A 12,284-nucleotide genomic window follows, 5' to 3' on the forward strand; every position below is an offset into this window, starting at 1 on the left:
TAAATAAAGATCTAGAAACTGGGTTGAACACTTCAAGCTCTTGATCAGATTTAGCCAGAATAATCACATGATTTTCAAAGAGCAAAGACAGTCTGAAGACATTCAATTACATTTGTTCCATAGCGCATCGAGCATTGGTAGGAGCAAGGGTTGCGACACAGATTTAAAACAGGAAGTGCGAGTAAACTAAGACATGTTGAGATCATCAAAAAAATGTTGTTTTGCCATCTGAAATAGCTGCAGATGAAGTTAGATGTTCAAGAGGTGCAGGAGCTTTGATAGATGACATAAGATACTGGTCAGGATGCCATGCTGAGGTGTGGCTGATAAAGTCAAAGTAGTGGGGGGTTGGAGGTAGGGATCCACTTGGGCTGTAAAGGGGACGCTAATCCAATCGGAGCAGGCCAGCTGGCAGGCGCAATTCACACATACACACACACACACACAGCTGGTAACTGGCCCATGCCTTGGAGTCAGACCGTCACCACGGTGACCGGCAGATCAATGACGCTGCAGACAACCAAACTATTGGCCGTATCATGGGAGAGGACATGGAGGAGGGAGGTGGGGAGGTGGGAGAGAGGCAGGAGGGAGGGAGGCAGGAAAAGGGGGCTTCCCTCTCTCCGAAACTTTGAGCAGTCACAGATGGCAAACAGTCGGTCGGCCCGTCACTTTTCAACTGACTGCAAAACACAAGAGAGGAAGAAGAGGGTGAGGGGAAGGAGGAGAGGATGTAAATGCCTGCTTCGCAAGATGAATTGGGGGGGGGGGGGGGGGGGCGGGGGGTGAATAAAGGACAGAAAGAATGGGGAAGCAGTGGAAAAATGTGCTGCTGATATGCAAAAAAAGTCTCATCCTTAGAAGCCAAAGACATCCTTAAAGCAGGCTCAACATTTTAGGAAGTAGCCTTGTCTGCTCGCTGCTCGATAGTTACATGAGAATAACAATAATACTCCCACGTCTTTCTGTTAAATATAAGGTTACCGGCAGCAGCCGTTTGGCTTAGCGTAGCATCATGGTATGAGGCAGCAGGAAAGAGCTCTTGTGCAAAGGAAACGAGTTGACTAGATGTGCATCGTGTCAGCAAACAACCAATTTACAATGTAATATTGGCCATAACCTGATATTTAGGTGTTTTTCAGTTATAGCAGATGTGATTAGAAGTTAAACTCTCAGCCGTTGGAATCTGGTTGTACCTGTAGTGGCTGTGACAGCACTGCCAGTTTAATTTCACAGCTCCTCCCTTCCTCCTTAGTCTCTGTTTGTACTTCAGTTGGCAGGAGTGTGTTAGGGCTTTCACTTTATCTTTTATTTAAACAGATGACACTGTCACGTCTGTCCTTAAATCTGAAGCCACAGCCTGCAGTTAGGTGGATTAGTTCAGCAATAAAGCCTGGAAATGTCACATTGTGAGTGTAAAAGTGACAACTGTACCAACTCTTTTATTCCTTTAAATGCTCGTCTGCTAACGTAAAGGAGAAAACCCAAGCATTGCTGCAATCAGCTCGCCGTGAAGCAACAATGAAACTCCTGTGGCTGACAAACGTGATGCGTTTCCAAGATGACATTATCACCATCTTCCTCCTCTCTAACATCTCTGTGTGTGTCTCCATCTTTAGTCCACTCAGGCCACATTTGGTGGTTTTATTTCTCATGCTCCTCGCACTTAGCATTTCCCGCACCTGTTTTGACGTTCACATTTCCAGGCTTTAAGCCTCCAGCCTTACCCAAAGCTAATTGCAGCTAATGTTTTTTGTATCGAACTGCAGTCTTGCAGTCTATAGCAGCAGATGTTTAAGTGTGTGTGTGTGTGTGTGTGTGTGTCTGTGGATAATAGAAACAGTGTTCATGTCCACCCCCTATGGTCAACTTTACCCATTAGCAACAGGCCTTTCATAGCTCCTCTCCCCTCCCCCACAAACACACACCCGCATACACATCAAAATGTCTTTGTTTTTAGCCTCAACTGCCCTGAATATGTCTGCAAAATATCAAATTCTTCTCACGATAATAGCGGCAGAAAGAGAAAGAACAGGAAATGTGTACTGAGAGGAGAAAGTGGGAGGGAATCGGCCGACAATGGCCTTGTTGGGTTGAAAGAACTTAGAAGAGAAACTTGCAGCATCTTTACTCATTAGAGGAACAGGAAGCCACGGTAGGATGGGTTTAGAAACACAGGGAGTGGCGACACTGCCGAGCACACTGCTTCTTCTGTGGTGCTTCTGTGGCTGGCTGTTGGTTACCTTATTTGAAGAGAAAACCCTGAGCTAGTGACGTCGGGCCAGGCCGTCACAGCAGCTTCAATTGGCTGGTGAACAGGCGCACGTTCGAAGGCAGACATATTTAAATGTTAGTAAGGTCCTGTCCCATTGAGACAGAGATTCACTGAGCTCATGTAGCCACGTTAAGCTCATTGCGAACTCTGATTACTCATAGATGCACTGTCATCAAAGATAAGCACTGTGTTATGATTAACTGTTATCATTAAAGTTGTTTGACCTTTGAATCCCTTGCATTCACACACACACACAGGTGTGTAAAACACACGTGCTACTTTGGGCACTGGGCTACTAATTGATGAATCACAAGGTCACAGTGACGTGAGATCACATAATTTAAGGCCAATGCAGGCGCTCGACACATAAAGACTAAATATCAATATCTGAACTTGATCCCACTGTTACTGCGGCTTACTCGTGTCCGGTGGTCCAAAAATTGTCCACTCCAGAGATCAATGGATGACAAACACTGAACATTTATTGACGTTCCAGCTGAGCGAATGACAATAATAAAAAGTAATTCGGTGGAAACCTTGAGACCCAAAAATACCCAGAAAATTCAACTGAACACTATTTCACAAATCAACACCACAGAGCAAGTTCCTCAAAGTATTTCCTACCTCCACAGCTAAAGACTCAACTCTCCACTGCTACCTTGAAGCTCTCCACCCCTAACTGTACTCCGTTCCTTCGCTCCCAAAACATTGTTTCCTTAACAACTGGTTATGCAGTCAGAGGCAAACACTTGAAAGGCAAACACTTGAAAGGCAGTCATTTAACATCATCGATGACATCATCAGTACGCTTATACACTTCTAATACACGACGTGAACAAAATAAGAGGAAACCTTGGTTGGCTCAGGTAAAAACATAGGTTAGCTTAGTATAGAGTGTAAACAGAGGGAAAAAAGCTGGTCTGGTTCACTATAAAAGTTATAAAAAGCTCACTTTCAGTCCTGGCTAAAAGATACACAACTTAAACAAGGGGATTTACTGAATGGGTTTACTGGGCACAGCCACAGGGGCCTGAGAGGTGAAGGGGGCCCATGTCTACAGAAAGGTGCAAAACTATATAAAATGAATGGAAGAAGAGCAAAAACACACCCAGTATTACTGAACTGATACAAAGCATTTAAAAAAAAAAAATCAGATGCAAACTAACCAAAAACACCAAACAACCCAAAAATGACCAAAACAAACAATAAATGAATCGAAAGGCACTTTATGTGAAACCATCCAAAAAACCAAACACTGACATAATAACATCTAAAAAGCCGCACAAAATGACCACAAACAGGCTTGTTTGGAAGGGCCTAGAGGGGCCGTCCCCGTCGGTGGAGGCCTGCTTTCTCATCATCCATCCATGACTGAGAAGTACACAATTCACCTGCCTCATGGCCACTTCACAGGAAAACAAGGTGTTTTTTTGCCGCTGGCTTTGGGACGTTTGCTGCTAAATTACAGGGATTTTCAGCTCTTCGTGACTCTAAATAACAGGTTTGTGGAAGCCCCGACCTTCCACTTGTTGCTCTCATTAAAGTGTCACTTAGTTTGACTAGTGGGCTGTTTAGACAACCACTACTCATGGTAATAGTCATTATACACAACACCTCAAGTGTCTGTTTATAAACTTATGTCTGGATGAAAATTCTTAAGAAAAATTGATTAGCTGGCTTTATTGCACCATGGACCAGGTGAAGAGAGTCTATATTTCACTGGCACCCGGGGTGTAAACACACACACACACACACTGTTATGATACACGAGAGGGGTCTTCCCGGGACACTATTCCAAGCACTTGTCTTGGAGAAGATCCTACTGAAGGGTGTTGACAGCACAAGACTTATCCTGAGATGTGTCACTTCAGCTGTACACACAACTACTTCTAGACGGAAAAATTAATGTCGGGCTGCAGCAGCATGCAGGAATAAGGGGTGGGGGGGGGCAGGAAAATGAGGAGAAACTGAGGGAAATTCAGACCGACAGTGGATACACCTTTACGGTGCCGTGAAATACTCACACGCAGAGTAACGGATTCACATCTTTAGTTAGATATCAAGACAAACGGCAGAAATGCATTGATTCGTTTGTGTTACAAAGTAACACAAAAGCTAAACCACATCCCACTTTTGTCCACATGTCCTTTTGACTGAGCCCACCTGGTCCAAACCTTGTGATCGAACGTTTTCTACCCACTGCCTGACGAGTACCTTGCAGTTCACAGCCAACCAGGAGGTGGGAAGATGTTTGACGTGACACGCGACGACTTTGCCTTTGAGTCTGAACATTATTGTAAATGTGCACGAGTTTCCCCTCACCTGCCTCTGTCCTGAAAGCAGCACCAGCACACTTTGTGTTCCCATCACGTTGTTGCACGTCAGGGTAAATCTCACGCCTCCACTACTGGGATGCGAACAGCTCTCTAAAGAGAAAGCTGGGGCGGGAACGTGTCGGCTTTGTGTTGTTTAGTTTCAATAAGCGCGGCCGTCATAATGGCGGGTTAACTTAAGGCCAACAGACTGACATCTGTGTCTAAAAGCTGAAGTGTAGGTTCCTGCAGAAGAATGCACAGACTGCTGGTTATCCAAAGCCTTGAGCCTGCAGATGTGTTTTGTGTTTTTGACTGTAGGGACGTTTCCTCTGCATCCGAACGGGAGGCCAGACATAAAGTGGAACTACCTGCACGCGGCGTCCACCATCTCAGGGCCAAACGGCTGTGGTTTCCCTTTAAGCTTCTTCTAACAACAGCAGTTTTTTTTCCTCCACCACACACACAGAGACACATGCATATGCAAAGTCCTGCTCTCCCCAACTGACCCGCGAGTGGTTTAACACAGCGATACAGAACTTCAGCTCTGGTTTCACTCCCTATTCCCGAGTTTTTTCTCTTGAAACACAGTAGGCTGAGCCGGGACAATGACTCACTAATTCGTGTGAGTGCAACCATATAGACGCACAGTGTGAACTTAGAAATCCGGTGGTACTCCTATGGGGCTGGATTAGATATTTCCCAGCAAATCCTTGTTTGTGCCATTAGAGCGTCATTACAGGGGAAAAGCTTGTTCAAATCTTTGTTTACAGCTTCACCTGGGCCCAACGTTTTATTCATAAGCTCATTCCAAAAGTGTTAGGGATCCGCTAGAGGTCTGATTAGACCATCGTGAATAGATGAGGCCTGTAAGCCATGGAGATGGCCTAGAGGATCTTTGATTGCCACAAACACACGTTAATTCACGAGCGTCAAAGGGTTGTTGACCACCTAATAATTGTTTTCATTTTGGAGGAGGGCTACATTCCCTCTGCTCTGTAAAACTGGCTCACTCACACTGAGATATGCTGCCTAACCCGTCAGAACACGCAGGTGTAGCAGAAAGTTGGAATTGGCAGCTTTGCACTGAGTTCTAGGAAACGTAAAGGAGGCAGTCATAAGAGCCCGAAGGGGATGACAACAACAATGTCCTTTTAAAGCCAAGGACAGGAGGAGAAAACCAAATAACAGAAATGCAGCCGCTGATGCAACTGACAGATAAGAACAGGAAGTGGTAAAGGAGGAAGAGAGGACGAAGAAGTGTCTTAGTGGCCTCAGCTCGAGCTTTAAATGGCACTAATGTGCACACACAGAGGAGTCTCATTTACAGAGTTCGATTAGAAAGGAACGGAGGATACAAGAACAGACAGTAGGGGTAAAAGAAGGGCGGTGAAATTCCCAGATGTGAAAAAGTAAAGTGCATAAAAGTGGAGCAGCATAACTTGTGAGAAGACTAGTGTCTGGTTGTGGATCAGGAACGGGAACTTCACCAGCACACAGGCCTGATTCTAGCCTCAAGTGTCATGTGGGCCTCAGAAGAAAAAATGCTTTAAGTCAGGAAGTGGAAATGAGTGTGTGTGTTTTATTTGATAGCAGGGTAAAATCAGAGAAACCAAAGTGAATAATCTTGAAGCCTGTTGAGGAGTGAGAGGGTAGAAACTGGAATCTTTAAAGATACAGGTGCAGGGGAAACATCAAACCTTTAGTCCTCGTGTGAGTTTTCATTAGGTGCAGTGTGTGAGCAGCGTTATTTAACCCCCTGTTCAACATCTGCATCTAGAAGCAGCAACCCTTCCCACCCTCTCCTGCAACAACACACCCTATGCCAGCGACAGAAAAGCAGGACATTCGGGGTGAACACATATCCCCAAACCGAACCACAAACACACGATCGAAAAAAAAAAAACGAACGTCCCCAGCACAGGGAGGCTGTGGCCTACATACTGTACAGTAAGCGGTCATCCCTGGGCCTTGGTGCAGGGCAGCACCACCACCCTGTGTGATGCTGCGCTTCCCGCAGCTTGTTCTCAAAGTGAGCAGCAATATCGCCTCCATTAACCCTACGTCCCAAAGTGTCAGGTGGATTTAGTGGGAAGAAGAGTCTTTGGACAGCAGCCTTGGGCCTCTGCAGCCTTCACTGCGAGGAGCCAGCCAGAGTCCAGCTGCTTGGAGCAGGTGCAGGGGAGACATTTTGTCTCACGTTGGACTTTATTCATAATTCAACCGGCATTTTAAACAGTATATAAGCGGACGAGGCTCGCTGGGCCTCGCAGCAGCAACCCAGTGCCTTTTATTTTCGCCAATCCTCGGCCATTATCGCCTCCCCTCTCTACGTCTGCCTCAAATCGCGAGCCCCCTGTGCACCGCAGCGCGCACGCGACGTGCCCCAGTGCATGACGCTGGACCAATCAGAGGGCGCGATTCCGAAAGTTTACCTTTTATGGCTCGAGCCGGGCAAGAGACATGGTATAAAACGCCTGCGCCCACTGCTAACGGATTCACTCTGAGCGTCGTCACACGCAGCTTGTGCGGGATATCATTTGCCTGAAACCGGTTCCCTTATTGCGAAAACCCCCCCACCCAAAGGTAAGAACACAGGAGCGCAGCTTCAGGTTGTTAATTTGAGCTAAATATTCTAAATGTAAACAGTTGCTTGGTTGTTTTTAATGCAGTGAACCGTGAAATTTATGATCTTTGGGCGCCGATGATAAGTGGCCACGAGGTTCTTTGCCTTGACTTACACCGCAGTTTTAACTCTTGTTTTAAAATGTATATTTATATATATATATATATATATGTGTAACACTAATGAAATTATTTTGCTGGTTCCTTTTGCGGGAGTTTGTAGTGATGATGGCTAGAAACCGCTCAACTTGTCACAGGTGCCTTTTGGGTTAACCGGCTTAATGAGTAACCGTCCTTTTTTTTTTTTTTTTTTTTTTTTTTTTTTTTTTTTTTTTTTTAATTCATGATCCAGATTAGATGGGATTTCTCCGTGTATTCGTGCATTTTTCACACTTACTCTACCGGCGTGTGTATTTTTTTTTTTTTGTCTTTTGCTCCCAGCAGGCTGTTTAAAATCTGGCTTTGACTTTAGATTGTCTGGATTTCGGCTGCTCCCTTTGTGCACCCGATGCGGCGGGGTGTGACCTACTTTAGCGTATTAGCTTAGCTACATCATGCTAACACCGCCCTTCACACTTTCATCTAAAGCGTCTTTAATTCAATATTATCTCTTCCACAGACCTTTTCATATATCAGTTGGTCTTGTTCACACGATCGTCTGAATAACTTGTATGTAATTGCCAGGGTTCGTCCGATTAGGGTTGAGCCCAAGAGGCCTTCGAAAAGCATAAAAAGATGAATTGCATAACTGAAACAACTTAAACCAGTTTTACTACATGGTGAATTCGTGTCTTTCTGCTTTAATGAGGGAAAAGAGGGGACTTTGCAAATCACCCACTCCTAGAAAAGGCGTGGCTTTCAGGAAATGGAGCGCCAGTCAAGGACTTGTGACCCATTCATGAGTCAACAGGAGTTTATTATGCAACCTCGTTTCCCTTTTCTCATAAAACAAGCAGGGCGCAGTTTAAAGGCAGATGCAGTGGCTTTTGGAAATGAATTGGCTGTAGCAATGGTGGTGAACGACAGACAGGAGACGGTGTGCAATGAATGGCGTGGCTGAGGGCGGCTATGACGCAGCGCTATTGAAGCAAATATATTTTTGGGGGAGGGGGGCAAATTAACAAGTATTCCGCAACAACGTGAGGGAGAAGCGGGCGAAGTTGGCTGTAGTAAGGCGGAGGGAGTGGTCGCGCGGCGGCTGGCTTGACGCCTTTTTTTTTTTTTCCTCGTGCTCTGCCGCTCTGGCCCTGCGCCATCGCGCCGGCAGCCGCAAAGCTGCTCAAAACCGAACCATGTCCTTATATGGTAATAACAAAATGCAGCGCCACTTCCCTTTTGTCTGCTCGGGCGGAATGTGGGGCTGCAGCGCCACCAAGTGGCCGATGCCGTGCGCTGCATTTGTGAAGTCAACAGGAAGTGAGACTGTAATGGCCTGTGCACTTGGGAGGCGTAAAACTTAAGCGCTCAATGCCCTTTCTCTCTTTTTCCTGTTGCAGTTAAAACATGGATGATGAAATCGCCGCACTCGTTGTTGACAACGGATCCGGTATGTGCAAAGCTGGATTCGCCGGTGACGACGCCCCACGTGCTGTCTTCCCCTCCATCGTCGGTCGCCCCAGGCATCAGGTGAGTGATCTCACTGTTCATAATATGCTAATTTATAGTTTGAAGGCATATTTATCTTAAATTACAGTGCTCAGTTACAGTTAATACACACTTTGAAGTGTAACAAGACTTAAACAAGAAATGAACTGAGTTGGTAGAAATTAATGAAGCTGTATTTTTAGGTGCATAACAATTACATATAATCAACATATACCATCACCCCTTGATTAAATGCACTTATGTTTGCTAGTGTCTTGATGAGCTTTGTCTCTTGTTCAGGGTGTCATGGTAGGTATGGGCCAGAAGGACAGCTATGTTGGTGATGAAGCTCAGAGCAAGAGAGGTATCCTGACCCTGAAGTACCCCATTGAGCACGGTATTGTGACCAACTGGGATGACATGGAGAAGATCTGGCATCACACCTTCTACAATGAGCTGAGAGTTGCCCCTGAGGAGCACCCTGTCCTGCTTACAGAGGCCCCCCTGAACCCCAAAGCCAACAGGGAGAAGATGACCCAGGTACATACACATGCTTATCAGTTCAGCTACAAAGTACATGAATGTATTGGTGTAACATGTTACCTCACTTCCTCAGTTTCCCTCTCCATTCCATTCTCACTTGCTCCTCCCTCCCCTCTTCTCCAGGACCTCTCTCCTATAAGATGATCTATCATCAACAGGTCTCAACTGTGTGCTTTTTTTATTTTTCTGCACTTGTGTCTTTGAGTGTTTAGCTCAAAGTATTAGCACTTAAGACCTGACATGCACAAGTGTGGAGGAATGTTTACTTTCTGCACCTTTTACTAACTCCATCTGAGCCTCACTCTGATGCATGTAGTGAGTGCAGTGGACACAAAAGCAGGCCTTGTGGTGGTCGGGTAAAAAAATTGATCTATTCTGTTCTCTTCACAGATCATGTTCGAGACCTTCAACACCCCCGCTATGTACGTTGCCATCCAGGCTGTGCTGTCCCTGTATGCCTCTGGTCGTACCACTGGTATCGTCATGGACTCCGGTGATGGTGTGACCCACACAGTGCCCATCTACGAGGGCTACGCCCTGCCCCATGCCATCCTGCGTCTGGACTTGGCAGGCCGCGACCTCACAGACTACCTCATGAAGATCCTGACAGAGCGTGGCTACTCCTTCACCACCACAGCAGAGAGGGAAATCGTGCGTGACATCAAGGAGAAGCTGTGCTATGTCGCCCTGGACTTCGAGCAGGAGATGGGCACTGCTGCCTCCTCCTCCTCCCTGGAGAAGAGCTATGAGCTGCCTGATGGACAGGTCATCACCATCGGCAATGAGAGGTTCCGTTGCCCAGAGGCCCTCTTCCAGCCTTCCTTCCTCGGTATGTTCCCAACCTTGGTTTTAACATGCACTTCATACTAAACCTGCTCCATTCTTGTAGTTCTGCACTTCCACTTGCTGACATGTTGTTTTCTCCTCAGGTATGGAGTCCTGCGGAATCCATGAGACAACCTACAACAGCATCATGAAGTGCGACGTCGACATCCGTAAAGACCTGTATGCCAACACTGTGCTGTCTGGTGGTACCACCATGTACCCTGGCATTGCTGACAGGATGCAGAAGGAGATCACAGCTCTGGCCCCATCCACCATGAAGATCAAGGTGCACTACACTGCTTTACTGCTAACAGCATGTCTTGAGATATTAGATATGCATCTGTTAATTAAATGTTGTGTTCTAACAATATTGTCTTGTCTCTGCAGATCATTGCCCCACCAGAGCGTAAATACTCTGTCTGGATCGGAGGCTCCATCCTGGCCTCTCTGTCCACCTTCCAGCAGATGTGGATCAGCAAGCAGGAGTATGATGAGTCCGGCCCCTCCATCGTCCACCGCAAATGCTTCTAAATGGACTCTCCTCCTCCCCTCCCCCAAACAAACACCCAACAACTTCAGCTCTGTGCAAAACAACCACACCACACATTTCTCATACACACTCAGGCGCAGAGCCTAGACGACCAACTCATTGGCATGGCTTCAGTTATTTTTGGCGCTTGACTCAGGATTTTAAAACTGGAACGATGAAGGATACAGTAATGTTTTGGCTAGGTTTAAATAAAACACCCCGGCGTTCTGGGGGCCTAAAAATGTACATTTTGTTTTCTTTGAGTCATTCCAAATGTTAACTGCATTGTTCGACACATGATTCCAAATGTTAACTGCATTTTTCAGACACGTATTTGCCTCTGTGAAGGCTGCCCAGTGGTTGGCGCATACTTACATTGATGTTGTAGTATCGCTTGTATGTAAATTATGTCTGGGTTTTTTGTACTTTCAGCCTTAAAATCTTGGTCCTGTTTAATTTTTGTTTTGTTATGCAAAACCCAATCTTGACCTCTTTACCCCCCCATTAAGAGGTTGAATTGTAACACCGTGGTGGTGGGGAAAGGGGTCTCGATGTGAAGGGGTAACATGGGGTGCCAGACCAGTGGGGGCCAATCTGTACACTGACTGAAACAATCCCAATAAAGTGCACATGTGTTCCGAAATTTCTGTCTCCTGTCTTTTGTAGCTACTGAAATCGATAGTCTTCAGTACCTTGATGTTGTGAAGAGCACTAGACTGACTCCTTCAAACAGTGCAGTCACGGTAAAACATGACTAAGAACAGCAGGTGTAGTTCTCTTGCCCAGTTATTTTTAAGCTTAGAATTGTATTTAGCTCAGTTTGTAGCTCTTATGTTCAACTTTTCATCATGACAAGTTTCAAAAGTAGTGGCCTTGTACTATACTATAATTAGAGTATTTATAATTTCAGTTTTTACTTAGTGGTGGTTGAGGGTATTAACCTTTTAGCCTAATGAAAAAAAATACCAGCTGCAAGTTTTTAAGACTTTACATCACATGTAAACAGACTTGCCAACTTTGGGTCAACACTGCAGAAAGGACCCTTTGACACTCACCTGCTTTGGTCACAAATCTTTGCTACATTTTCCTAAAGGTTTGAAAATGTATTTAACTTTGAAGCTGTGATGTGTTAGTAGCTACCAGTTACTGTATTGCAGAATTCTGACTTAAGATTAATACTTTATTCATTCCAGTAGGAAAGTCACACAATGCTTCAAATGCAACAGCATAAATAATGAGAAATCCAAAGTGTTGGAAGATGAATAACTTCATGTGGATGTATCTTGATGAGAAATCTGATCTAGTATTTAGGCTGAATACAGATTGTAATGAGCCAGTGGGGTTTTTTATGGTGACTGTCTGCAAAGTTTAGATTAAGAAGTGTATGTGTGATGATGGTGTCAGCAATTACATAAACTGGTGCCTTTTGAAAGTTTTTGCTTTTATGAAACTGCTAAATCTTGTGGTAGATTTGGGCGTTTCAGAAACTACCAAATATAAATGAATTTCCTGTACTGGCAGCAGATACAAATACTGACAAACCGTTTTGCTGCTTGTGCACAGATGAATCAGCTGTATCTCTGTGCCAAAG

The 12,284-nt window shown here is 45.3% G+C and overlaps 1 protein-coding gene across 1 annotated transcript; it reads left to right on the forward strand.

The window, feature by feature from the left end:
* The first annotated feature begins 7,015 nt into the window (after window positions 1-7,015).
* On the forward strand, window positions 7,016-11,336 carry actb2 (actin, beta 2). Its single transcript, XM_067476706.1, has 6 exons — window positions 7,016-7,173; window positions 8,709-8,838; window positions 9,097-9,336; window positions 9,730-10,168; window positions 10,269-10,450; window positions 10,552-11,336. Exons 2-6 carry the CDS (start codon window positions 8,716-8,718, stop codon window positions 10,693-10,695), a joined length of 1,128 nt encoding a protein of 375 aa, XP_067332807.1. The 5' UTR covers window positions 7,016-7,173; window positions 8,709-8,715; the 3' UTR covers window positions 10,696-11,336.
* The last annotated feature ends 948 nt before the right edge of the window (window positions 11,337-12,284 follow it).

The sequence above is a fragment of the Channa argus genome, chromosome 15 (genome assembly GCF_033026475.1).
Source record: "Channa argus isolate prfri chromosome 15, Channa argus male v1.0, whole genome shotgun sequence".
NCBI classification, from domain to species: domain Eukaryota; kingdom Metazoa; phylum Chordata; class Actinopteri; order Anabantiformes; family Channidae; genus Channa; species Channa argus.

Coding starts and splice junctions, on each gene's coding strand:
- actb2 (XM_067476706.1), top strand. CDS start 8,716: ATGGATGATGAAATCGCCGCACTCGTTGTTGACAACGGATCCGGTATG. Junction 10,169..10,268: donor CTTCCAGCCTTCCTTCCTCG/GTATGTTCCCAA, acceptor TTTTCTCCTCAG/GTATGGAGTCCTGCGGAATC. Junction 10,451..10,551: donor CATCCACCATGAAGATCAAG/GTGCACTACACT, acceptor TTGTCTCTGCAG/ATCATTGCCCCACCAGAGCG.